The 27,595-nt window shown below is 41.9% G+C and overlaps 1 protein-coding gene across 2 annotated transcripts; it reads left to right on the top strand.

Annotated features, from left to right (window-relative positions):
* The first annotated feature begins 2,824 nt into the window (after positions 1–2,824).
* Positions 2,825–18,047, top strand: cmasb (cytidine monophosphate N-acetylneuraminic acid synthetase b). 2 transcript variants are annotated; one of them, XM_084094828.1, is made up of 8 exons: positions 2,825–3,205; positions 3,473–3,615; positions 9,560–9,715; positions 9,973–10,115; positions 11,605–11,699; positions 11,772–11,943; positions 12,911–13,076; positions 17,745–18,047. In XM_084094828.1, the coding sequence occupies exons 1-8, from the start codon at positions 3,000–3,002 to the stop codon at positions 17,957–17,959; spliced, it is 1,296 nt and encodes a 431-aa protein (XP_083950954.1). In that variant the 5' UTR covers positions 2,825–2,999; the 3' UTR covers positions 17,960–18,047. The 2 variants fall into 2 exon arrangements, with proteins under 2 accessions (XP_083950954.1, XP_083950955.1); XM_084094829.1 differs by having other exon boundaries at positions 2,875–3,205; positions 9,982–10,115.
* The last annotated feature ends 9,548 nt before the right edge of the window (positions 18,048–27,595 follow it).

Here is a 27,595-nt window from a genome sequence, read left to right as displayed (position 1 = left end):
ATTATATATTTATTATATAATTCAATATAGAAATGTATATTTGTTTGTGGTGATCCTGAGGTCAGTACCTCTGCATTAGCACAGACATAATCAAGATTAATGGGTGACCTATCCTAATGAAATGACATCAGAGGGGTCAGAGGTCATGGTGTGGCTGATAGATGCAAGACCATGCGAGTCTGCAATTGTTAGAGGTTGAAAAGCTGAACAAATAGCTTTTAATTCTTTGCCTACTGTAACTGTACCACTGTTTCTGTATATTTTTGTTTATGCCTACCTCTTAAATTGACTTTTATTATTGTTTTTCTTAATTATACGTCTGCTTCTCGCTTTTGGGATTCTTTATAAAAGTGCTGGCGGAATGAGTTTATTACATTTTTTATATTTTGACACACATATGCTAATGTGACAGTCCAGTGCTTCAGAATCTCTCTGTTTCCTTCTATTTCAGCAAATTATTCATGTGTGATATAAATACACATCTACACAGATGGATGTCGACTCTTCCCGAGTGCCTTAGCAACTGGTGTCTCACAATACAAATTTCTCACAGTTTCTCGCCCACCACCAAAACTCTCGGCACCGCAGAGAGCGGAAACTTCACCAGCGATGTTTGTTCAGCTAAATTTGGTGTCACTCAGATGGCACTTACACAAAATGTCTTGACTGATATACATCTGTGCTGCTGCTAGAAAAAAATCACCATGGAATCTTTTAATTTATCATCCAATCTGAGAAAATAACTAATATGAAGTATGTCGTAGCCTACCTCCCGCAGTTAAATGCAGCATTAAAATTAAATTTGTATTTTTTATTTAATTTTTTTATTTAATTTAATTTTAATTCTTTAATTTATTTTTATTAATCTGATTTATTTATTAATTATTATTATTTATTTTTTAAAAATATTTTTTTTTAAATTATTTATTATTTTATGCAATGCAATTCAATGCAAGTTGCACTTACTATTATTTTAGATACAAAAAGGTGTCCAAGATTACATGATTGGTCCACTGACTGTTATACCTTCCACAGAGAGTGTGTTTTTTTTCCTTATGTCCCTTAGAACAGTGGACTGTCACAATTCTTTTTGTGACAGCCAAAAAACATTGGCAGGAAATGTTGCATCTCCATTGCTAGTGAAGCCCCTAGCTTGCAATGTATTGTGTCAGAAAGGTCTAATGTGGACTCACCCCATCATCCTGTCTGATTCTACGTCATGGCGGATATTAATTCTGTAGCCATAAGAAGATACACATCTTCCTTTACCTCTTAAAAGCGACTGATTCTCTTGTCTTGGCAGCTAATAAATTGCTTTTCATGGAACTGAGGGGCGTAGCACTGAAATGTTTGGCGGACAGTTTGCTCTAAATAAATTGCTCACCGCTATCTGATCACGAACCGTCGTGAGGAACTGATTGGTTTTGTAACAGAGTGAGAGAATGGACAACAAACACTTGTTTTGATAGAGTCGGAAGGATAAAAAAAAAGCTGGTGTTGCTGTTACCTGAAGTTTACATCAGAGAAGAGGGTGAAGGCCACGGCCTCTGACACTGAACTCAACTCAACTGACTCAACTGATCTTTCCCATCAGAAACAGCTCTGAGCTCCAGTCCTTCATGTGGAGATCAGAGCAGATCTCTGTCTTTCAACTGCCTCCTTTATTTAGTCAATAACTAAAACTAGCAGAATTAAAATTCTGTGCTTTCTGAGAGTATGGATATGACACCTGGATTCGAGAGGAGTATTTACTTAAACCTGTTGTTATAGATTTACATGGTGAACAAAAGTGTGCAAAATGTGTATGATGAGATTCATAATTAAACATTTGCATCTGTTATTAGTGCATGCATCTATTAGGGGATTTTGTAAACATTGTGAACATGCAAAGCAAAAATTCAATGAGTTTATAATAACTTAAAAAACCCACCAAAAACTGCAGGGTGTTTCAATGTCAAAGTAAAAATTATAATGATACACAAAATTTAAGGAAATACAGTAAAATAATAGGGCAAAAGCAAAGTTAATTAATCATAATTCAAGCACATAAACACTGCTCTGTTTTGATTAAGCAAAAACTGTGGCAATGCTGCTCTCGTGTGGTGAGTGAAATATAAATGATGATGTGAAACAAATATATTTCATTCTCTCGATAGATAGATTATTTCATATTGTTTTTTGGCCGTATCGATAACAGCGGCGGCACCACATTAAATATGTTTGCTTAGTTTGGGCCTCTGAATAAAAATATGTTATTCTATTTTTTTTCGTCCTGGAATTTGAGCTTCATATTCTCACTATCAAATGGGCCTTGTAGGCTAGCTAATGAAATATGATAGGCCTAGTCTACTTAACAAAAAACAGGAATGGAAACGTTTTAAAAAAGATTTTTAGATATTCAACGAACTGTTCCATTTCTGTCAATTATGTCAGGTTACATGGTTATAATCTTAAAGCTTCCGCTAAGAAACATAGTCCTACAACACTGTAACAATTACAATATTAGCTTACATTATTATTAATTAACTAAGCAAATAAAATAGATTTAGTAACAATGTCGATTATTTCGTTAGCTCTCATTCCGCTCTTTGTCACAGGCTACAGATTTGTTTTTCTTCCTAGGGATGTTTTTTGTTTTCTTGCTTTATCTGGATATTCTTCAACTTCTATAGACTACATCTATCAGGAGTTTTATGTTCACTGTGACGGTTTTAAAACACAAGACATGTTGTAGGCTATAGGCTACGTCTCCGTTTAACGATCAGAGATCGCGGAGTGATACGAGAGATGTGAAAGTAGCACCGGTCGCTCTGGCAGATAGCCTAAAGACGATCTGTTTGTCAGAGAGGAAGCCCTGTAAAACAACTCTCATCGTTAAGCATATGGTTTTAAAAATATCAAACTAATAATCTAGTGAATATATAAAAATATTATTAGGCTATTGCCAATCTGCATCCCGTGAATCTCACTTCTCAGTTCCCTCTCTGCGTCTCAGGGCGATGGAGAGCCACAGGTTCGCTCAGGCTCAGGCTCAGGTGAGTTCGGGTGTCGGTCCCCCGTCCTCTGGACTCCCTCACCGGGCGGCTCTGATTCTGGCCCGGGGTGGCAGTAAAGGAATCCCTCTGAAGAACATCAAGAATCTGGCCGGTGTTCCTCTCATCGGATGGGTGCTGAGAGCTGCCTTGGACTCAGGAGTCGTTGACAGGCAATTACATTTGAGCTTTTCTTAACTATTTTAATATTATGGCTTTAATATGATTTTTGGTGTTCGTTATACTTTTTTATTATTTTGTATGAAACAAACTAAAATTAAACTGGCAAATAAATGAAATGGGCTATTGGCCACGTTTATTTAGCTTGTTCTAAATTTAGTCTTTTAACTAAGATAAAAATAGCCTTTTAGTCTTAATTTGTCTTTTGAAAGTAAAATTGAGTTATTTATTATTTTAATGACTGATGTTATGTGTGGCAGTGTGTGGGTTTCCACAGATCATGATGAAATTGAGCGTGTCGCAAAAGTCTGGGGTGCGAAAGTTCATCGTCGCAGTCCTGAAGTTTCCAAAGATGTTTCCAGCTCTCTGGCGACCATCCAGGAGTTCATCCGACATAGACCCGGTGAGACAGACCTTCAGCATCATCTTACTTTCATTTTATGCCTAAAAAATGATCTAACTTGCTGACATATGAGGTTTTGAAATGCCATCTAACATGGAGGAAGATGCCCCTTAAGAACAATGTGGATTTACTTTTAAACTGTGACATATTTAGGTATTATAAGTTTAGTATCTCAGCCAATGTGTTATTATAGGTAATAAATAGAAACGTTTGCTAATTTAGTTGTTATAGCACAAAATGTAAAATAGTAAAAGAGGGGTAAGATGGCCTAAGAAGCACCCCCTAAACTTTGACAGAATGTATAAATCACTTTTGATATAATTCTTATTATATAAAATAAACCTATATTTTTCTAAAAGTCTCATTAATTAACTATTTTATATAAAATTTTATTTTGACAATTTAGCTGATAATTATTGAATAACCGGTGGCAGACAAAGCAGAATCCCAGTAAAAGAGATTTGTCTGAAAAGTAAATTACTCTTTACATAGGCTATATTTAATTGCCCAATTTTAAGAATGAATTTTAATTGAAGATATGTCATAATAGAAACACTGTGAAATCAAATTGAATGACTATTAATGTCATTTCCCTGTGTATATAACCCTGTCTGTTTTAGTATGTGTCACGGAGTCCTTGTTTAATGTCATATCACTTCCGTAGTTCTGGTTTGTTGGTTTTCTTGTTTTGTTCCTGTCTTTTGGATTGCTTGTTTGGTTTTGACCCTTGCCTGGACTGGTTTACGATTTCGGATTACCCAATAAAACTGCTTTTGGATCTACCTTTTCCGTGTGTGTGTGATCGTGACAAATAATCCATAATAACTATGGAAAAAAACCCACTAAATAGGTGAAGAAAAAAAATGCATAATAGGCTAATAAATATTTTCAAATCATTTAAAAATAAAATGTATGCATGAAAAAAGTGTTATTTGTGACAGACGGTGCGAGACGATTTAGGTGCTGAAATTTGTACAGAAAACAGAAGCATGTGAGATAGTAATAGTAATGCTTCCCTTTCGAATAATAAAGATGTCTAAAATAATGTAAAAAAAACAAAAAAACAATGCATGTGTGAAGAATGTATAATACAACAAATTGTATAATTTTGAAATAAAAATGTCAACTGTAAAATAATTATGGAGGGTCAAATTGCTCTAAATGAGCAATAAATAAATGTTGAAATATTTAAATTATTAAATATATACAGTACCAGTCAAAAGTTTGGAAACATTACTATTTTTAATGTTTTTGAAAGAAGTCTCTTATGCTCATCAAGCCTGCAGTTAAAAAAAAAACAAAAACAAAAAAAAACAGTAATATTATGAAATATGATTACAATTTAAAATAATGGTTCTCTTTTTTAATATACTTTAAAATGTAATTTATTTTTGTGATGCAAAGCTGAATTTTCATCAGCAAGTACTCCAGTCTTTGGTGTCTTATGATCCTTCAGAAATCATTCTAATATGCTGATTTATGATCAATGTTGGAAACAGTTGTGCTGCTTAATATTTTTTTTATAACCTGAGATACTTTTTTCAGGATTATTTGATGAATAAAAAGTTAAAAAGAACTGTATTTATTTAGAATAGAAATCTTTTGTAACAATATACACTACCGTTCAAAAGTTTGGGAACAATAACTATTTTTTTTTAAAGAAATTAGTACTTTAATTCTGTCACGGGGCGAGTGAGCGAGAGACGAGGATTCAAGTGCAGAGAAGATTTAATTAACAAACACAGACAAAAATACAGAAAACTCAGAAAATCAACAGACAGGAACATCAAAGACAGGTAACTCGGACAACGAACCAGCACAAGACTACAAACACAAGGAGGCTAAATAGGGGAACAACAAGGAGGGTAACGAGACAAACAGGTGGGACAAATTAACCAATAATCAGATAACAAGATGGGAGGGGCTAGACAATAGACAGGAGAGCACATGGCACAAAACAACAAACACCCATGTGCAGCACAAGACAGAACAGACACGTGACATTACCCCCTCCTAAAGGAGCGGCTACCAGACGCTCCACTAGGGACAGGAGGGACAGACCAGGGCGGGAGGGACGGGAGGGACGGGGGGCCAGGTCCAAGAAGGGAAACAGAAACAGGGGGTAACAGACTCAAAGGGGCCAGGGTGACACAGACAGTACATCGGGGGAACAGGGCGAAGCGAACAGTCCATCTGGTGGCCGGGGCGAAGCGAACAGACCGTCGGGCGGCCGGGGCGAAGCGAACAGACCGTCGGGCGGCCGGGGCGAAGCGAACAGACCGTCGGGCGGCCGGGGCGAAGCGAACAGTCCATCCGGCGGCCAGGGCGGAGACTTTCCCTCGGGCGGCCAGGGCGGAGACTTTCCCTCGGGCGGCCAGGGCGGAGACTTTCCCTCGGGCGGCCAGGGCGGAGACTTTCCCTCGGGCGGCCAGGGCGGAGACTTTCCCTCGGGCGGCCAGGGCGGAGACTTTCCCTCGGGCGGCCAGGGCGGAGACTTTCCCTCGGGCGGCCAGGGCGGAGACTTTCCCTCGGGCGGCCAGGGCGGAGACTTTCCCACGGGCGGCCAGGGCGGAGACTTTCCCTCGGGCGGCCAGGGCGGAGACTTTCCCTCGGGCGGCCAGGGCGGAGACTTTCCCTCGGGCGGCCAGGGCGGAGACTTTCCCTCGGGCGGCCAGGGCGGAGACTTTCCCACGGGCGGCCAGGGCGGAGACTTTCCCTCGGGCGGCCAGGGCGGAGACTTTCCCTCGGGCGGCCAGGGCGGCCACGGCGCAGGAACTGGAACAGACGCCAACGGCTCAGGAACTGGAACTGGCACCACAGGCTCAGGCACTGGAACTGGCACCACAGGCTCAGGCACTGGAACTGGCACCACAGGAACAGACACAGGAACAGACACAGGAACAGACACAGGAACAGACACAGGAACAGACACAGGAACAGACACAGGAACAGACACAGGAACAGACACAGGAACAGACACAGGAACAGACACTGGCTCAGGCTCAGGAACAGGAACGGACACCACCGGCTCAGGAACAGGAACGGACACCACCGGCTCAGGAACAGGAACGGACACCACCGGCTCAGGAACAGGAACGGACACCACCGGCTCAGGAACAGGAACGGACACCACCGGCTCAGGAACAGGAACGGACACCACCGGCTCAGGAACAGGAACGGACACCACCGGCTCAGGAACAGGAACGGACACCACCGGCTCAGGAACAGGAACGGACACCACCGGCTCAGGAACAGGAACGGACACCACCGGCTCAGGAACAGGAACGGACACCACCGGCTCAGGAACAGGAACGGACACCACCGGCTCAGGCTCAGGAACGGACACCACCGGCTCAGGCTCAGGAACGGACACCACCGGCTCAGGCTCAGGAACAGACACCACCGGCTCAGGCTCAGGAACAGACACCACCGGCTCAGGCTCAGGAACAGACACAGGCTCGACGGCGGCCATCTTGTCAGAGGACACAGGCTCGACAGGTGTGACGTGGACACTCTCGGCGGCGGCCATCTTGTCAGGGGACACAGGCTCGGCAGACGTGACGTGAACACTCGCGGCGGCGGCCATCTTGTCCGAAGACACAGGCTCGGCAGGCGTGACGTGAACAGGCTCGGCGGCGGCCATCTTGTCCGAAGACACAGGCTCGGCAGGCGTGACGTGAACAGTCTCTGTAGCGGCCATCTTGTCCGAAGACACAGGCCCGGCAGACGTGACGTGAACAGACTCGGCGGCGGCCATCTTGTCCGAAGACACAGGCTCAGCAAGCACCACCGGAACTGGGACCACCGGAACAATTATGGAGGGAACCCTTCTCCTCCTCCTGTGTCTTGAGACCACCGGAATTGGGACCACCGGACTCGGGACCACCGGAACTGGGACCACCGGAACTGGGACCACCGGAATAGTCACAGAGGAGGTCTTCCTTCTCCTCCTCCGTCTCCGGACCACCGGACCACCTCCTCCGATCTGATCACCGTCTGACATGGTGCTCTCCTCCTCCAAAGTTCTCTGAACACATCTGGAGAAATATTCCAATAGGGAAATGGAATTTCCCTTCTCCTCCTCTGAAGAAAAAAATCTCACTCCGCTGAATCCACATTTTGGCTGGTTCGTTCTGTCACGGGGCGAGTGAGCGAGAGACGAGGATTCAAGTGCAGAGAAGATTTAATTAACAAACACAGACAAAAATACAGAAAACTCAGAACTCAGAAAATCAACAGACAGGAACATCAAAGACAGGTAACTCGGACAACGAACCAGCACAAGACTACAAACACAAGGAGGCTAAATAGGGGAACAACAAGGAGGGTAACGAGACAAACAGGTGGGACAAATTAACCAATAATCAGATAACAAGATGGGAGGGGCTAGACAATAGACAGGAGAGCACATGGCACAAAACAACAAACACCCATGTGCAGCACAAGACAGAACAGACACGTGACAAATTCAACAAGGATGCGTTATACTGATAAAAGGTGATGGTAACGATTTATATTGTTAGAAATGTTTTTATTTTGAATAAATGCTGTTTTTATGAATAAATGCTGTTAACGTTTTACTCATCAATGAATCCTGAAAAAAGAATTCCAAAAAAATATATTAAACAGCACAACTGTTTCCATCATTGATAATAACTGAGTATCAAATCATCATATTAGAATGATTTCTGAAGGATCATAAGACACCAAAGACTGGAGTACTTGCTGATGAAAATTCAGCTTTGCATCACAAAAATAAATTACATTTTAAAATATATTAAAAAAGAGAACCATTATTTTAAATTGTAATAATATTTCATAATATTACTGTTTTTTTTGTTTTTGTTTTTTTTACTGCAGGCTTGATGAGCATAAGAGACTTCTTTCAAAAACATTAAAAATAGTAATGTTTCCAAACTTTTGACTGGTACTGTAATTCAATTATTAATAAAACAAAAATCATTCAATACTATTTTCTTTTTTTATAATTTGAAACAACAACAAACTTGATTTATTTTGTCTTTATAGTTTAGGCACATCACAATTATGGATGAACAAGTTACAACAAAAGATCTGTTGTTGATCTTTATGGTTGAAGCTATTAAAATGTTGGCAACAAAACAAAAAATGTGCCTAAACTAGAAACCTTTCAAACTTGATCTTTTGATTTGTGTGTATGGGTGTGTGTGTGTATGTGTGTTGGCAACAAAACGAAAAATGTGCCTAAATTAGAAATCTTTCAAACTTGATCTTTTGATTTGTGTGTGTATGTGTGTGTGTGTGTGTTGGGGCCAGTGAAAATGTTAGTGTGGCAAGTATTCATAGTTTTTGTAATTTTAACAGAAAAAGAATATTCAAATGCTTTATTAAAAAACGTGTTTTTTTGTATTTTTTCCCCCATAAATATATTTAATTTTAAAAAATCTTAGGAAGCAAAAAGTATGAATTATAATTTGCTGAGAAAATTATATTTAATAAAGAAACATTGTTGAAATTATGAGATATTTCATAAGCAGCATGAATTTGTGCAACTTAAAGAGGAAGAACTGAAATATAGAGCAATTACAAACAGTTAAAATTTGCCAAATATTTATGGGTTTGCCCTTATTAAAACCAGTGACAAGGAAAATGTCCCTAAGCTATAAACCTTTCAGAATTGATTTATTTGGTCTTTCTAATTTAGGCACATGTCAATTATGGATGATCAAGTTACCGTAAAAGATCTGTTGTTGACCTTTATGGTTGAGGTTATTAAAATGTTGGCAACAAAATGAAAAAGGTGCCTAGAAACCTTTCAAACTTGATCTTTTGATTTGTGTGTGTGTGTTGCATGCGTTTCTGTGTGCGTGTGTGCGTTTGTGTGTGTTGATTTACAAATGGTTAAAATATGTAAAATATTGAAGGGTTTGCCCTTATTGAAAACTGTTTTGTCGCTGTGTTTTAGAGGTGGACATCGTCTGTCATATTCAGGCTACGTCTCCATGTCTGCACCCTCATCATATCAGAGAAGCCCTACAGATGATCACAGGACAGGGGTTTGATTATGTGTTTTCAGTGGTGCGCAGACACCAGTTTCGGTGGCTGGAGGTGGACGAGAAAGGTACAGTACCACGAAAACATCTCACAAACTCCAATAAGGAGACAATTACAGATTTTTGCATTGTATGAATATAAGGCAAATAAGGACTTTCCATTTGATGTTTATGCACAATCCTTTATGATCACTCTTTTTACACATGTAAAGTGTCACATTAAATATACTTTGATATCATATTATAAATGTCCCCTAACCCTGTATCTATGAAAAGGTTTTATGTTTAGTGACAGTCATAATAAAAGCTTGAACTACATCTGAAGGTATATTAGAGGGTAAGAATCCGACTTCTCCGAACATTGATGTGGCGCACAGACCTCGACGCCAAGACTGGCCTGGGGAACTCTATGAAAATGGCTCTTTCTACTTTTATAAGAGAAAGGACCTGGAAAATGGCCTTAAACAGGTGGGTAGTTATCAAAATATGGTGAAAAACCTGTTCCTTGACTTCTCAGTCATGGAAAAGATTTTAATTAGCCTTGAAACACCATGTAAAGACATAATGTAAATTGTACATGTTTTTTTAATTATTAGTGCCTGAAAAGCCCCTTGTCCCCTTTCATTTGGTACAACACTTATGACATTTACAGTTATTTATTTGTTAATTTTTATTACCCTTTTTTTAGAAATATATCAGTATAACTGTATCGGCCGATATATGATCATTTCTAATGTTATAGTTATCGACCCAATAAGAAAATTTGGCCACTATATTAAAGCCGATAAATCATTTCCTTCAGCTGAGACACTTCAGATGCGCGCTGTTTGCCATGATGGTTTGAATTGCTTGAAATATGTTTGGAATCACTTCGAAAAGGAACATTTGCAGAGCAAGTCTGTCATATAGGCTACATAAAATAATAATTAAAACAATACTGTAAAATAATGAAGTTACACCTTCATCATGACTATACGTTCGCTTGTGCATTCACAGCCTCTTGTTTTGTGCAATTGTAAATTGTAATATTATGTTTATTTTTATATATATATATATATATATATATATATATATATATAAACATGACCTATCATATAGGATCCGTCTGGTTAAGAATTAATGTGGTTGTAAAGCGCACCAGTGATCATCGCTACATATTAATAACTATAACAAACTAGGATACTGTATTGTATGTGTATGATTTAAGTGAAGTGCTTAAGACGTGGCTTAATAGTGAGCATTTTGTTTTTGTAATCAGGATCTCAAAAATTAAATAAAAAATTGGATTTAGATTTACCAGCCAATATATCAGTTATCGGCTTTCAAATATAAAGAAAATTATCGGTTATCGGTATCGGCCAAAATTTGAATATCAGTGCATTCCTACCTTTTTTTGCAAGGTTAAGCATGGTTTATTTTAAGCATGCAAGGTTTATTTTAAAACTTCTGTTTACCAGTTCCCTCTTCTTCCATGCGCCTTGAACTTTGTTACATTTATATTTGAAAGCATTTTATAAGGAAATAAGTCAAATAAGAAATATATAATATAAAACATGACACACTGTAAGTAAATAATATGGTCAAATGATCAACTGAATAAATGATGTCAATAAAATAATAATAAAAGAATAAATGATAAATCAAATGACAAAGTTAAATATAAAAATAAAGAAAATAATCCTTAAAATAATAAAACTGGTTGTTGAAAACCCTGCTTAGATCCTTAGAAAAAGGTTTACTAATCACTGATATCACAACCAGTCCTTCATTTGTAAAACAAACTAAAAAAATAAATAAAAATCAGATGTAAAGATGTTCATAAATACTTGGCATCAGCTTTAATGGGAGAAAAAGTCAACATTTAAAAAAATACATGTCCCATGTGTGAAACCTCTCCATGAGAGCTCATGACCTCAATCGCTCTGCTTCGGTTATTTTGATCTGTTCTGTGTTTTAGCTGGGCAAGATCGCTTACTATGAAATGCTGCCTGAGCACAGCGTTGATATCGACGTGGACATCGACTGGCCTGTCGCTGAGCAGAGAGTTCTGAGGTGAGTATTTCATCAAACTCTGTTTGTGACAAAACACAATAATGCAGATATAAATGCTGCCCTGTTCTGCAGGTTTGGCTACTTCGGCCGAGAGGAGAAAGCGGCGGTCAGGCTGTTCCTGTGTAAAGTGTCTGGCTGTTTGACGAGCAGTCAGATATACATGTCGGTTTCTGGAGAGGATCTTGTGGCCTTTAATGCTCGAGACGTGGCAGGCGTACAGATGCTAAAGAGAGAAGATATAGAGGTACAGTTGTGAAGGCTAGGACAAATAATGGTTTAATTATTGCATTATTTTAGTGTGATTTTTGTTACCATGATGGTGTTTTGCATTTTTGTGCCTGACACTGTTTAGCATTTATCTCAGCTTGTGGAAAAGTTTAATCTAGTTCATCATGTGACTCAGTGTGTATGACAGTGTGTATTATTACAGTGGTTATCAGTGTATTACGCAGATACAAAACAGAGTAGTTGGATGTGATATTAACATGATACCAGGTAAAGGAGAACTCTGGTCAGTTTTAACATTGAGCTCATTTTTTTGTAAATTTGGAGTGCTGTCAGTACAGAGAACAACGACAAAAATCAGTGTTGCCTACACCGTGTTATCCTCTTTTTAAAATTTGCACCCTGTTGACTTCAATAGGGCAAGTTTTAAACCTGCTTTTAGCCACTTAACATCCTTGATGTGTCATTACAAGTGCACAGCCAATGTGAGTGATTCCTTCAGAGTGAACACGGGTGAATCTGACTGCAGTAGATGTGAAAGATATGAATAAAAGTGAATTGAAACTCGATTGTCGAGTTCTCCACTGTTGCTTAGTTATCTATGATCACGAGCGTGAACTCGACAATCGACTACTGTGGACTTCGACCGAAAACAGGAAATAAATACAGGTATGAGCGCTGGCCGAATTAACTTCATTTTTATTCATATCTTTCAGTCAGGTGCCCCATTGAAGTCAACAGGGTGCAAATTTTAAAAAGAGGATAACAGGGTGTAGGCAACACCGATTTTTGTCGTTGTTCTCTGTACTGACAGCACTCCAAATTTACAAAAAAATGAGCTCAATGTTAAAATTGACCGGAGTTCTCCTTTAATGAAATATGCAGTATTTTTCGGCAAAGTTCTGGCAACCACAGCTTGTGTTTTTTTTAACAGTATTTTTTTTTATTATATAATGTAGCAACACCTGTTTCCTAACTTTCATCAGGTGATCCTCATATCCAGCGAGAACGAGCCAATGTCCAGGGGTCTCCTGGAGAAAGTGTCCCAGCAGGCCGGATGTGGCCTCAGGATTGCAGAACAGCAGAAAGGGTTTGATGTGGAGCGGCTGATGAAAGAGAAGAAACTGCGCTGGGATGAAGTGGCCTTCATGGGTGAGTGTCATGTTAAAAATCCAACATTTATTTTTTTATAGCACTTTATATGCAATACAAATTGTTTCAAAGCAGATTCAAAGTAATAAACAGGAAAAAAACAGAATTAATGAGGAAGACTTAATATGAGACAAATTCATATTCAGCTCAGTTTAGTGTTGATTCAGTTCAGTTCATTGTCGATGTTGCAAAATCCATCAATCAAAGTTATCATGAAATCAACTGAACAATTCTCTTTTTTTATATTAGTGTATATTATAAATGATTTTTCCATGCACATCATTATTTTTTTAAATTCTTGTCCCCTCGTAATCTTAAAATAAAAAACAAAGGCAGAAATTTGAGTTTAAATTACACACAATATTAAGTTGATGTAATGATTATTATGTCAACTGAATGTCTCGGTTACGTATGTAACCCTCATTCCCTGAGTAGGGAACGGAGACGTTACGTCAGACGACGATGAATGGGGTTTCGCTTAGAAAGCATCTCACCTTCGAGTATACAAAACGAGCCAATGGCAATGAAATGCCATGGGTCTACGGAATTTGCATAGCTTAAGTCCGCCCCATGTCGTGGGTATATAAGGAAGTACGCTGGCAACATGCAGGTATGTTTCTTCGCTGAGGAGCCGAGACTGAACTCCGGCTTTCCAGCGATACAACGGAAGTGGCAGGGAGACGTAACATCTCCGTTCCCTACTCAGGGAACGAGGGTTACATACGTAACTGAGACGTTCCCTTTCGTGGTCACTCCGAGTTACGTCAGATGATGACGAATGGGGTCCCCAGTCTAATCACACCACCTCGGCTGTCTTCCAGTGCCCTGCGTAAGTCTGAGCTCCCTGACGTGAGACTAGCACGGACGAAGGAATCCTACTTAACACAGGAATACCAAGGTACACTGGGAAGCATATCTCAGCGGAAATATGCAATTATGCCCAGCCCAAAGGAGGGGGGGGGGACTTGGAATACACACATGACCCCGAGGGGCTGCATATGAAGTATCACTGGGGTGTCCAGCCGCAGGTGGAATATTTCAACCCCAGGGGTGGCAAGGTGGATTGCTGAGGGAAAGACACATGCGCAGAGAGGCTTACAGTGGAATACTCATGTGGGGGTCGCCCAGAGGGGGAACCATGCACATGGAGGCACCTAGCCACACGTGAATGCTGCCGGTAGCATAACTCTGGTGTTGACGTCCACAGTGCTGGAGGAGACTCAGGGCTTATTAGGCTCACCTGAGGAAAATATCGCACATATCCCGTCCGTAGAGAGGAATGGCGAGCAAGCGAAGACACCTGAGCAGAATCTAGTTGAAACTAGTCAGGCTAGTTGAAGCGAGTACATGAGAAGAAATTGGCTCCACTCGGAGATTATAGAATCTCGCGAATGTGTTAGGTGTCACCCAGCCTGCAGCTCTACAAATGTCTGTTAGCGAGGCGCCATGCGCTAGAGCCCAAGAGGATGCCACACTCCGAGTGGAGTGGGCCGTCACACCAAGGGGGCATGGTCGACCTTGCTGCTGGTATGCCAAAGCAATGGCGTCCACTATTCAGTGGGACAACCTTTGCTTGGAGAGAGCCTTTCCCTTCAGCTTCCCACCATAACAGACAAAGAGCTGGTCTGAGGTCCTGAAACACCGCGTTCTGTCTACGTAAGCACGGAGGGCGCGTACTGGACAGAGCAGTGCCAAGGCTGGGTCTGCCTCCTCCAAGGGCAGCGCTTGCAGGTTCACTACCTGGTCTCGAAAGGGTGTGGTAGGGACCTTGGGCACATATCCAGGCCGGGGTCTCAGGATCACGTGAGAGTTAGCCGCTTCATCAACCGAAAATGCCTGCAGGTCTTAATTGACAGAAACTTAAGCTCCACTGATTGCAGAGGCTCAAAGGGAGCACTCTGCAGGGCAGTTAAAACCACTGAGAGGTCCCAAGAGGGTACGAGGGGAGGACGAGGAGGATTCAGTCTCCTCGCTCCCCTCAGGAACCTGACGATCAGGTCGTGCTTTCCCAGAGACTTACCATGGACTGCATCGTGATGTGCGGCAATGGCGGCAAAATACACTTTCAGGGTGGAGGGAGACAGCCTTCGCTCCAACCCTTCTTGGAGGAAGGAAAGCACGGCACTGATCGGGCATTTCGTGGGTTCTTGATGTTTAGAAGAACACCAGTTGACGAAGAGGTTCCACTTCAACGCATAGGCATAGACGATGCCATGCCGCTGGTGGTAGGGTACTCAAACCTGCCTTGTGCCGTCCAGGAGCCACATGTGGAGGTTCCAAAGATCGAGAAAGGACTGGAGAAAGCAGGTCCTTCCTCAGGGGAATTGGCCAGGGAGGTGCTGTCACGAGGAGTACTAGTTCTGAGAACCAGGTCTGGTTGTGCCAATACGGGGAAACCAAAATGACCTGCTCCTTGTCCTCCCTGATTTTGCGCAAGGTCTGCGCAAGGAGGCTCACTGGGGGAAACGCATACTTGTGTAGGCCCCGCGGCCAGCTGTGCGTCAGTGCATCCGTGCCGAGCGTGCCCTCGGTCAGGGATTAATACAGGGCGCAGTGGGACGAGTCGTGGGAGGAAAACAGGTCTACTTGTGTGTCCCCGAACTGATCCCAAATCAGCTGGACTGACTGGGGATGGAGTCTCCATTCTCCAGCGAGAGGCCGAAGCCAAGACAGCTCGTCGGCCGCCTGGTTCAGGTCTCCCGGGATATAATGGCTCGAAGCAACCTCAGATGCTTCTGACTCCATATGAGGAGGTGGCGAGCGAGTTGCGACATACGGCGGGAGCGGAGGCCACCTTGATGGTTGATGTACGCTACTGTCGTGGTATTGTCTGATCGGACTAGTACGTGCTGACCCTTGAGCAACGCACGGAAGCGGTGCAGGGCTAGACGTACAGCCAGCAACTCGAGGCAATTGACATGCCAAAGGCGCTGGGGTCCGGTCCAGGAGCCCGCGGCAGCATGTCCATTGCACATGGCGCCCCAGCTCGTGGTGGAGGCATCTGTTGATACATGCCAGAAAACTCGTTCTCTGGGCACTTCGGCCCGTAGAAAACTGAGGTTCGTCCACGGGGTGAAGGTCTGACGGCAGGCTGGAGTCACTGGGACTTGGAGCGTGCCATGTTGCCATGCCCACCTCGGGACTCGGTAGCGAAACCAAAGCTGAAGCGGTCTCATATGAAGCAATCCGAGCGGTGTTACTGCGGCTGCCATATGCCCCAGGAGCCTCTGAAATAGTTTCAGTGGAACCGCACTCTAGCCCTCGAACAGGCGAAGACAAGTCAGCACTGATTGTGCGCGTTCACTCGTAAGCTGCGCGCACATGGCGACCAAGTCGATCTCCATACCGAGAAAAGAGATCCTCTGCACGGGGCAGAGTTTGCTCTTCTCCCAGTTGACCCGAAGGCCCAGACGAGCTAGGTGCTGGAGCACTAGGTCCCTGTGTTCGCAAACTGTCCCTGTGTTCGTTTCAGCTGCCCGGGAAAGCATGGCCATCAGCTCTGGATCCGACTCGACTAACGCTGACACTCCCGAGGGAAGTCGAATCCTCATTTCCAGAGGAATCAAGCCCGCCTTGTGATGCTGTGAGTGACATGACACCATCTGCTGGAGCCCTGAATGAAAACACTGGGTCCCCGAGAGGAACCAGGCACACCCGAAATCCCCACGGTTTGCGATGTGGAGGGGGGCGTGGCCTGAGGAAAGCTTGTCGGAATTATGCCACACCATAACCCTCAGATCACCCTGGCCACCAGCCAAAGTATCCCCTCTAGAGGAAGAGATAGATTGGGGTGTGGCAGAGGGGACTCTCACACAGAGATCGAGTCTCGATCTATAAACATCGCAATGGTCATGTTCCCGCAATGAAAACATGACTCATCCACGTGCGCTGCCGAACGTGATTAAGCCCAACATGCGAAACAGAGCTCGTGACCGTTAGGCAGATGAATCACGCGCCCACATCCAGTAAATACACGGGCGAGCAGTCTTGAAAAAGACGTGTCGCATGCAGCTCTTTTAGAGATAAGAAAAAGCTCAGCAGAGTGCTGAAGCGCTCAGGGAGAAACACACACACTGTCGGCAGATCACTGCACAGATCAGCAGCAGGCAATGCAATCTCGCTGGAACGCGCCATCACTCCAACACACTGAAGAGCCGCTCATCTCGTAGAGTGAAGATGATTTAGAATGGCTTGCAGGAGTGAAGAGAACTCTTGGCTCCGAAGCGAAAACATACCTGCATGTTGCCAGCGTACTTCCTTATATACCCATGACGTGGGGCGGACTTATGCTAGGCTAGGCAAGGCAAGGCAAGTTTATTTATATAGCACATTTCATACACAATGGCAATTCAAAGTGCTTTACATAGAAGAAATTAAAATAATAAAAAGAAATAAGAATAATTAAAACAGTTTAGAAAAAAATAATAATAATAAAGTACAGTACAGTACAAACAGTCTATTTGCTATGCAAATTCCACAGACCCATGGCATTTCATTGCCATTGGCTCGTTTTGTATACTCGAAGGTGAGAGGCTTTCTAAGCGAAACCCCATTCGTCGTTATCTGATGTAACTCGGAGTGACCACGAAAGGGAACTGAACAGATCCTGGAACCACATGCAAAATAATAAAAATTTTATTGAGTAGTCTGTGATGTTTTCCCTCCCAGGTTCAGAAGCTGAAGACATAGAGATCCTGTCTCAGGTGGGGCTGAATGGCGTCCCATGTGATGCACCTGTGGCAGATCTCATCGCAGCGAAATACACCTGTCAGAGACCCGCTGGCCACGGAGCCGTTCGAGAGTTTGCCGAGTACATTCTGACGATGAAGAAAAAGAGCTCGTCACTCGTGAACCAGGATCACATTGACAGGGCTCATTTTTAAAGCGTATTCCAGTTTCTAATTTAATCAATCAGTTTGTGTTGCTGTTATATATACATATTTTAATGAATAAAACACCTGTGTGTGTCTGTGAGCAAAAAAACAGTTGTGTTCTACTTTATTTACTTGATCTCTCTCTGTATATTTACTTGTTCCTTCAAAATCAAATGCAATGTTAATTTACTTATTGACACTCATTTTATATTAATGTTTAATATGCTGTGTGAATGTCCTCATTTCAGTGTCATCAAGGACAGTGTTGTGCAGCAGAAATTTTCCATTGCCTTGTACAATTTTTGCTAGTCAGACGACTCAGGAAAGACACCGCTAAAATTATTCAATAATGTTTAAGGTGTGATTATTTTTATTTATGTATGTATGCATGCATGCATGTGGATTCTACTTTTCAAAAGTTTGGGGTCAGTAAGAATTTTTTAAGGAAACTGATACTTTCAGCAAGGATGCATTAAATTGCTTAAACAATTATAGAGTAGAGGTTGGCAAAGGTTGATTGTCTCTGGTCATCTGTCTTGCTCCACTCTGAATTATAAGCTGAATTATATAACTTCTCAAAAGGCTGGCCTACAATCCTTGAACAAATTTTTATTTGATTAAACAACTTTGTTTTTACCATAACAGTCAAACTTGTATACTACACATGGAATTGCAATATTGCAGTATTTGCATAATCACAGACATAAAGAACATACAAATCAGTTTTCTTATTCCAAATGACCTAAGACAATGAAGGAATTCAATTCTCTGCTTTATTCTTTTACAGAGAGTATCTATATGATCTTTCCCAGATAACATATCATCTATCATTACTTCTAAATACTTGTATGTTGTAACCTGCCTGCTTTTTTTCATCATGAATAACAACAGGCATTATATGAGTATTGTCACAGAGTCTTCCACACCGTCACAGCCCCAGTCATCCCCTAATCACCAGGACCCGCCCACTCATTCACAATCACCCGATTACTGACTCGCTGAAGCTGCACTCCCTCATCAACACAGCCTACATTTTCACAGTTCCCTTTCGTGGTCACTACGAATTACGTTGTGACGACGAATGGGGTTACACTTAGAAAGCCTCTCACCTTCAAGTATTACAAAACGAGCCAATGGCAAGGAAATGCCATGGTTCTGCGGAATTTGCATTGCGTAACTCACCTCATGGGTATATAAGGAAGTAAGATTTATTTTTGCTTCGGAGCCAAGATAATTCTTCACTCCACAAGCCATTCTGAGATCTTCATTCTCTTCACTCTTCGAGACGAGCTTCTCTCCAGGTCTTGGTGTGACGGTGATGTCCAGCGAGTGCACAGTGCCTGCTGATCTGTGCAGTGATCTGCCAGTTGGTGTGTTTCTCCCTGGTTTCTACAACACTCTGCAGAGAATTTTCCTCTCACAAAAGAGCTTGCGCGTGGCACGTCTTTTTAAAGATGTCTCGCCCGTGCACTTCTGGTTACGATCAGACTGTTTCCGAGTTTGATGGGCACAATCGCTGCCTTGCATGTTTGGGCGTAGATCACGCTAAGGTAGCCTTTGTGGATGAATCATGTTTTCACTGTGGGAGCCCCGGCGATTTGGTGGCGCTCCAGACAAGGAGACCATGTTTATCATGGCATCACAAGGTGGCCAGGAGTCCTCAGGAGATGATGATTCGGGTGTGCTGCCGCCATTGGGCGTGCCAGCACTGTCTGAGTCAGATCCTGAGTTGACTGCCATGCTTTCCCGGGCAGCTGCGGCTGGACTATTGGCTTTTGGGTGCTGCCCCCAATTCCTTTCTTCCCGGAAGTGCATGAGGAGGTTACGGCCAATCCTGGACCTGCGCTTCTTGAACCGATCCCTCCACAGGCTTCCGTTCAAGATGCTCACGGTCAAACGCATTTTCGAATGTGTGCGGCCACAGGATTGGTTTGCAGCGATCGACTTGAAAGGACGCCTACTTTCATGTCTCCATTCTTCCTCGACATAGACGGTTTCTGCGGTTTGCTTTCGAGGGGCGGGCATATCAGTACGTGGTTCTCCCATTCGGGCTAGCCCTGTCTCCTCGCAAAGTCGCTGAGGCAGCCCTTGTGCCGCTACGGCAACACGGGGTTCGCATCCTGAACTCGATGACTGGCTGATCCTAGCTCACTCTTGAGACCAGGTTTGCAAACACAGGGACCTAGTGCTCTGACACCTAGCCTGTCTGGGCCTTCGGGTCAACTGGGAAAAGAGCAAACTCTCTCCCGTGCAGAGGATCTCTTTTTTCGGTATGGAAATCGTTTCGGTCGCCATGTGTGTGCAGCTTACGAGCGAATGCATGCAGTCACTGCTGACTTACCTGAGACAGTTCGAGGGCAAGAGTGCGGTTCCACTGAAGTTATTTCAGAGGCTCCTGGGGCATATGGCATCCGCAGCCATGCCACTTGGATTGCTTTATATGAGACCGCTTCAGCTCTGGCTTTGCGATCGAGTCCCGAGGTGAGCATGGCAACACCGCACGCTGCAAGTACCAATGACTCCGACTTGCCATCAGACCTTCACCCCGTGGATGAACCTCAGCTTTCTACGGGCCCCCTTGGGCGACCCCCACATGTGTATTTCCACTGTCTTTCCCTTGGCAAGCCACCTTGCCACTCCTGGGGTTGAAACATTCCACCCTGCGGGCTGGACACCCCAGTGTTTCTCCATATGCAGCCCGTTCGCGGGTCATATGTGTATTCTGTAAGTCCCCCCACTTCGGGCAGGCACTATTTGCATATTTCCTCTGAGATATGCTTCCCAGTGTACCTTGGTATTCCTGTGTTTAGTAGGAGTCCTTCGTCCATGCCAGTCTCACGACAGGGAGCTCAGACTTACGCAGGGCACTGGAAGACAGCCGAGGTGGCGTGATTAGACTGGGAACCCCATTCATCATCACAACGTAACTCGTAGTGACCACGAAAGGGAACGTCTCCCTGCCACTTCCGCTGGAACGCCTGAGTTCAGTCTCGGCTCCTCAACAAAGAAACATATCTGCATGTTGCTAGCGTACTTCCTTATATACCCATGAGGTGGGGCGGAGTTATGCTATGCAAATTCCGCAGACCCATGGCATTTCCTTGCCATTGGCTCGTTTTGTAATACTCGAAGGTGACCACCATCCACTCATTGTTAGTCTCGTCACAGTTACCACTGCTTACCGTCATACTCCTTATCCGTCTACTTACCTGTGATTTGTCTCGTCAAGCTTCCAGTCTTCTGTCCATCTTTCATCCGTCATCCTGATCCAGATCTCTTATCTTCGTGTTCACTCGTCACCTGCACAGAGAATCCACTTCAGTCTTCGCCAGCTTAGTCACCATCATCAGTCAACAAGTCACTATCGTCTCACCATCGTCTAGTTCCCGCTGTTTCACACCACTCTGCTAAATAAACACTATAACACTATTTCACTATTTTAAACTATTTCACTATAACACCTGTCTGTCTCCTGTGTTGTGACAAGTACCAGATGTAGACCCAAATATAATCTCCTCTGTTTTACTTGTATTAATAACAAGTTCATTATTCATGCACCACTCTACCAATTTAGTCACACCCTGTTGATGTAGCCCAAGACTGTCCAAGTTAACGGTCCATTAACACAGTCATTAGAATACTTCAAGATATACTGATTTATCTTTCCGTTTTCAGCAGTCGTCTAACTGACATGGTAAATACCTTGAAGTATTGTGGTGGGAAATTTGTACTTCCCTTTTTTAAATTTGCCTCCCTCCCCAACTGTTGTTGGTTCTTAAAGTAGGGTTGTTTGCTCCCATTTGGTTGGGTGCTGCGTAAAGTCTCTCTAGTATGATTCATGTTCACCTGACAGGTAGAGGTAGTTTGCCTGGTAGCATTCTCCCAAGTTATTTTGCACTCAATAACTTAGATCAGTGATTTGAGCCTTTTATAGATCCTAGAGAAGTACCTTTGCTCAGGCAGAGCGCTCTCCCCTAATGTCACAGTTGATGTATTCATTGACTCTTCCTTGCGTTGTGTTATGTGTGTGTGTGTGTGTGGGCGTGGTCGCTGATTATCCTCCGGGAGAATCAGTGGTCTGCTTTTGACTGAGACTGTTCTATCATCTTCCTACACTTTCTGAGTCTGATTTTTCGTATTGTTCAATAAAGTCAAGTCAAGTCAAGTCAAGTTTATTTATATAGCGCTTTTCACAATACAGATTGTATCAAAGCAGCTTCACAGTATTAAATTAAAACAATACATCAATGTTTGTTTCTAGTGGAAAACGTCCACGTTTGGTAATGCTGATCAATAGTATTGTTGATTGATTAATTAAATTAAATATCCGCAAATATCCCCAACTGAGCAAGCCAAAGGCAACAGTGGCAAGGAAACCAGTTTTAAAGAAACCAGTTTTACTTGCTATTTTCTCCTCTGTTACTTAACATCACACCTAATTGCTCTAGGGTATTTAAGTAGAGCTGAAGCTTGAATTTTGATGGCGAGAGTCCTTGGCAATTATATTATGTCGCTCTCATGTTTGCATCTCTTCAAATGAAGTCAAGGGTTGCAATCTCCTAGAAGTAATGGTAATATCGAAAGTTGTAGTTGATATACTCCCTTTGGTAGGCTTCTCCCTAAAGGCTCTATCAAGGTGCTGTCATAGCTGAGACATTTGTTCTCAGAGTCTGCTCGAGGGGCATTATAAGGCTGACACCTTTCCTGCAAGGGAGGGAGGAAGGTTGTAAAGTCAAGAAGTTTGTGATGCATCGCTAATAAATACTGTACATAATAGTCATAATACACTGACCAGACAATGGAATTCAAGGGTGTGAAGACACAAAGATCGAGAAAAAAATGGAAGTGACTTACGAGATCAGGTAAAGACAAAAAAGAAGGAATCACTGAAGAATGCGTCACATGTTTCTGTTCAGTGTATTAGAGTGTAGTTTATGATCCTCAGTCCTGTGGTGATGCCCAGCTTTTTTCTCTAATCATTTACAAAGTCGGCAAGTGTATGATGCCTGCTATTTAAAAATCTGTTCAGATTTTAAAAGTCGTGTAGTGTATTCCAGCCTTTAGGAACATTTTCCTGGTTGCATTTGCACCGCCAGTAGGAACTGGCGGGGACGTGAGCCGCTCTTGTTGTTGTTATTTTTATTTTTACAGCGTGGCGGACCTTTATTTTGACGGTGCTGAGAACGCCAGCCAGAGCCACACAGTGCTCGCACTCTCTGTGTTCATTAGTTTACGATCTGTCTAACAGTCCTGTCTAATATGTTATTAGATAGAACTGTTATACATAGAAAGTAGACAGTAATGAAAAGTTATTAGCGTATGCCGTGCGGTTTATGTCCAGTGTTGCTGGCTGAGCAGAAATACATTATCATGTTTGGCTTGGTCCCCTTCAAAGTTGCGTTGGATTTATAGGACTATAGTTCCTATATTGCTGGTTTAGACCCTACTCTGAAGTAAGAGCTAAATGAGTTCCACCAAAACGAGTACCTAGAACTAAAATCGTTCCAAGTTCCTGCAGTGCGAACACGCCAAAAAACAGGTACTTCCGCCAATAGTTGTAGGAACTATGAAAAGGTTCCTCTGGTGCGAAAACCCCTTATGTTTGAGCAAATTCACAGCTTAGTGAGGCTGGCATTTCCTCAGCATGCCGTAGTGGGTCTTGGTATGCCTATAGCATCAACTCTATCTCTCTCAATCAAAGTAAGATAAAGGCTGTTATCTGACCCTGTGTCAAAAAAAATTATATGTTGCCTTTAATTAACTTTTTTATGTCAACAGGTTCTACCTAACAGTTACATTAAACAAACATTATGCATTATGCTCCGTCTCAGTTAGCTATGCCTGCAGCGAAATACCACTAAAATGGTGTTTTATTTCATTCAACAGCTGCAGTAAACAGATTTACACCAGTCAGCATTTGTGTTAGTGCATTCATTGGGGGGATTCGTCCAGAGATTGAGCCCGTCATACCGATGGTGTCTATCGGATTTCGGGATTGCTTGTGTAAACCACTTCACAGAGTGAAGGAGAAAGATCAGATCCGTCACACTAGTAGTAGCACATACTAACATATTAATTGATAAGATTTACATGCTCCCTCAGCCAAAGCAGTTGCACATATCTGAATCAGTCCACAGTCTAACAAAATGCTCCTCTCTTCTCCACAATGGTAACCCACTGCAATTTAAATGGTTCTAATAATTCCAATGTAATTGAACATTAAACACAATTACACACTATCAAGTCTTCCCCTTTTCTCATTTTCTCAAAAACATAAAATAACACTTAATTTTAACATTTATTCTCTCTTAATTCAAACATATGCAAAGCATGCTGGGAACTAACAAGCACTGCCCAGTTTCAGTTAATGCAACACAAATCATTCATGTAATCCAACACAAACTGATTAAGTAAACTTACATTTTATATATACAGTGGGTACGGAACGTATTCATACCTCCGGTAAATATGATCAAAAATGGCTGTAAAAAATAAATCTTTCATTCCAAAAATATGATCTTTCATTCAAAAAATTGGCAAAAATCTAACCTTTCATTGAAGTAAAATAATTCAAATTGGGGGTGGGGGGGGAATCACATTATGAAATAAATGTTTTTCTCCAAAACACGTTGGCCACAATTATTCATACCCCTAGAATGTTTTATGAATAAAATATCTCTGAAGTATATTTACCTTTTTTTAGCACAGGGGGACTAGGAACATGAAACTGTCCAGCTATGACTTCTTGTTTCACAGGATTTTAAATATGAGGAAACACAAAGGCAAAATTCCCTTAATCATCCATCACAATGTGTAAAACCAAATAATACAGTTCTGATTTGCAGCAAAAGATTGTTGAGCGTCACAAAATAGAAAGTGGCTGTAAGAAAATATCTAAATAATTGAAAATACCCATTTTTACCATCAGGGCAATAATTAAGAAGTTATAATCAAGTAAAAATGTTACAAATCTGCCAGGAAGAGGACGTGTGTCTATATTATCTTAATGGACGTTGAGGAGGATGGTTTGAGTGGCCAAAGACTCTTCAATAATCACAGATGGAGAATTGCAGAGATTAGTTGAGTCTTGGGGGTCAGAAAGCCTATAAAAAAAAAAATCAAACAACCCCTACATCACCACATGTTGTTTGGGAGGGTTTCAAGAAAAATGCTCCTCACTCATCCAAGAACAAACTCCAGCATATTCAGTGGTCAGACACGACTGGATCTTCAAACAACACAGGGTTCTGTGGTCAGATGAAACAAAAAAAAAGAGCTTTTTGGCAGCAAACACGCTAGATGGGTTTGGTGCACACAAGGATAAAAAGTACCCCATGTGTACAATTTAATATGCCACTGGATCTTTAATGTTGTGGGCCTATTTTTCTGCTGGAGGTCCTGGACTTCTTGTTCAGATACATGGCATCGTGGATTCTATCAAATATCAACGGATAAAAAAATCCAAACCGGGCGGCTTCTGCTAGAAATCTTTTAATGGGCCGTGGTTGGATCTTCCATCAGGACAACGATCCAAAACAAACATCAAAATCAACACAAAAATGTGTTAGAGAGCACAAAATGAAGCTTCTGCCAAGACCGTCCCAGTTCCCTGACCTGATGAGTGGAGTGAACTGAAGAGAAGAAGCACCAACATGAACTTGTGAATCTGAAGGATCTGGAGAGATTCTGTATGAAGGAATGATCGCTGATCTCTTGTCAGGTGTTCTCCAAACTCATCAGGCATTATAGGAGAAGACTCAGAGCAGTTATCTTGGCAAAAGGAGATTGCAAAAAGGTATTTAATAAAAGGGTATCAATAATTGTGGCCTATGTGTTTTGGAGAAAATCATTTATTTCATAATGTGATTTCCCCCCCAATTTGAATTCTTTTACTTCAATGAAAGGTTAGAATTTTGCCAATTTTTTGAACGAAAGATAAAAAATTTTGAATGAAAGGTTTATTTACCGGGGGTATGAATACTTTCCGTACCCACTGTATTTAAGTAGACTGAACACAATCAAATTAAGTTAGGACAAAATGTATAGCAATTGTGTTGCTTAAGCTCATTTTAACTAAGCAAATTGAACAAGCAGCAAAAGTAATTTTTTTTGTGCGTACGAAGTAGATCGTACACACCATTGGTGGCAATGGCTACGAGGCTTAAATTAAAGTGTGTTACTTTAGCTCATTTTAATTAATTAAAGTGAACAAGATTTTTTTTGAGTATATGTGATTTTTGATTTTAGAATGTCAATTGTGATTTTCACTTTGATGCAACATAATGTGTATTATAACCCCAAATCACAATTTCTCAAAAAAAGCTAAATTCGCCAATCAGCAAGGAGCAGCCAAACACAAACTTTTTCTTCTTCTTTGTCCTTCAGAGCAGATATCCTGTAGCTGACACTAGTCACGGCTATACTGCCCTCTATAGGTGTGGTGTAGTCGTAGTGCGCATGTGTCCATCTTGAGCTTTATTGGAAGTTGTATATTGAGTCACTGTAACTCAGTTAAGTTAAAACAGCATACCCTTGTTTTGTGTTACATAAACCTGATTGAATTAGGTTAAAATTATAATTTAAAGGTAGAATCAGGTAGAAAAACCTCCTTAAAGCTAGTGTTGCTTTCGTCAACGAAAATTATGACGAAATATTGTCGTCAACGAACCGTTATCACCTGACGAAAACGAGACGAGACTAGACGTAAATGCATGGTCATGTGACGATGACTAAAATACATGTATAATGCAATATCGTTGACGAATAAAAACGAGACTAAATGTGGTTTAAAAAATAAAAACTATGCTAAAATGTCTCTTCATTTTCGTTGACCAAAACGAGACGAGACGAAATGTTATAACGTCACGACGAATGAGAGAGTTGTGCGTGAACCCATAGCTTTGTCGGCTTTAAATTCTGGATTGCGATCTGGTCACCCTATTATCAGCGAATTTAACAATATATTACTCCATTAGTTATTCTATTAAAATGTCTCATTGATATATTTGACACATTCATAATCATTACTTTGTGACAGCTGTATGTTATTGGCAGCGTCTCTGGTTACATGAACGCATCAGCGCCAGAACATGGAGATTTTATTTTAGAGAATAATCGCACAACCTATTCGATATTCTATAATTACATAAACTAATCGAATATCCAAAAATCGTGACTCATCCCTGCATGGAATCTCTTGTTTCTTTTCCCAAATCTTCACTCACGTCACGTCTCACCCATTTTCTAAAGGTATTATAAACGTTTCTTGGTTCGCTTTTAATTAGGCCTATTATATTCGTATTCTTTACTGTGGTAAAGTAGAAAAACGCTGTAGGACAGATAGCCTACATTTGTACTTGCATGTCAAATTCTTTTTAACACAGTTTGTGCTTGTTATATTAGACATTGGGCGCGAGTTTAGTTGTAAAGCGCGTTTCACACGCGCGGGTGATTTTTAGTTTCACTTTCTCTGGCAGCGCAATCTCAAACATAGCCTAAATATTTCGCCCTTGTGGAGGATAAAATTCGCTCTTCAAACCAATTTACATCAAGTAGAAAACACGAAGATATCATAAAGAGATCGATATCTTCGTGTTTTCCTGCTCGTGTCCCACATCCCTCTCAAAGCGCAGAGTGTATATCACG

Source organism: Abramis brama, assembly GCF_963993115.1.
Source record: "Abramis brama genome assembly, chromosome: 20".
In the NCBI taxonomy this organism is placed as follows: Eukaryota; Metazoa; Chordata; class Actinopteri; order Cypriniformes; family Leuciscidae; genus Abramis; species Abramis brama.
The sequence above is the reverse complement of the archived record's forward strand: the minus strand, read 5'-3'. Positions and strand labels throughout refer to the sequence as shown.

Bases quoted from the DNA above. Each gene is read 5' to 3' on its own strand.
- cmasb (XM_084094828.1), top strand. From the start codon at position 3,000: ATGGAGAGCCACAGGTTCGCTCAGGCTCAGGCTCAGGTGAGTTCGGGT. The intron at 3,616-9,559 runs GTGAGACAGACC...GCTGTGTTTTAG, and splicing joins GTTCATCCGACATAGACCCG to AGGTGGACATCGTCTGTCAT. The intron at 10,116-11,604 runs GTGGGTAGTTAT...TCTGTGTTTTAG, and splicing joins TGGAAAATGGCCTTAAACAG to CTGGGCAAGATCGCTTACTA.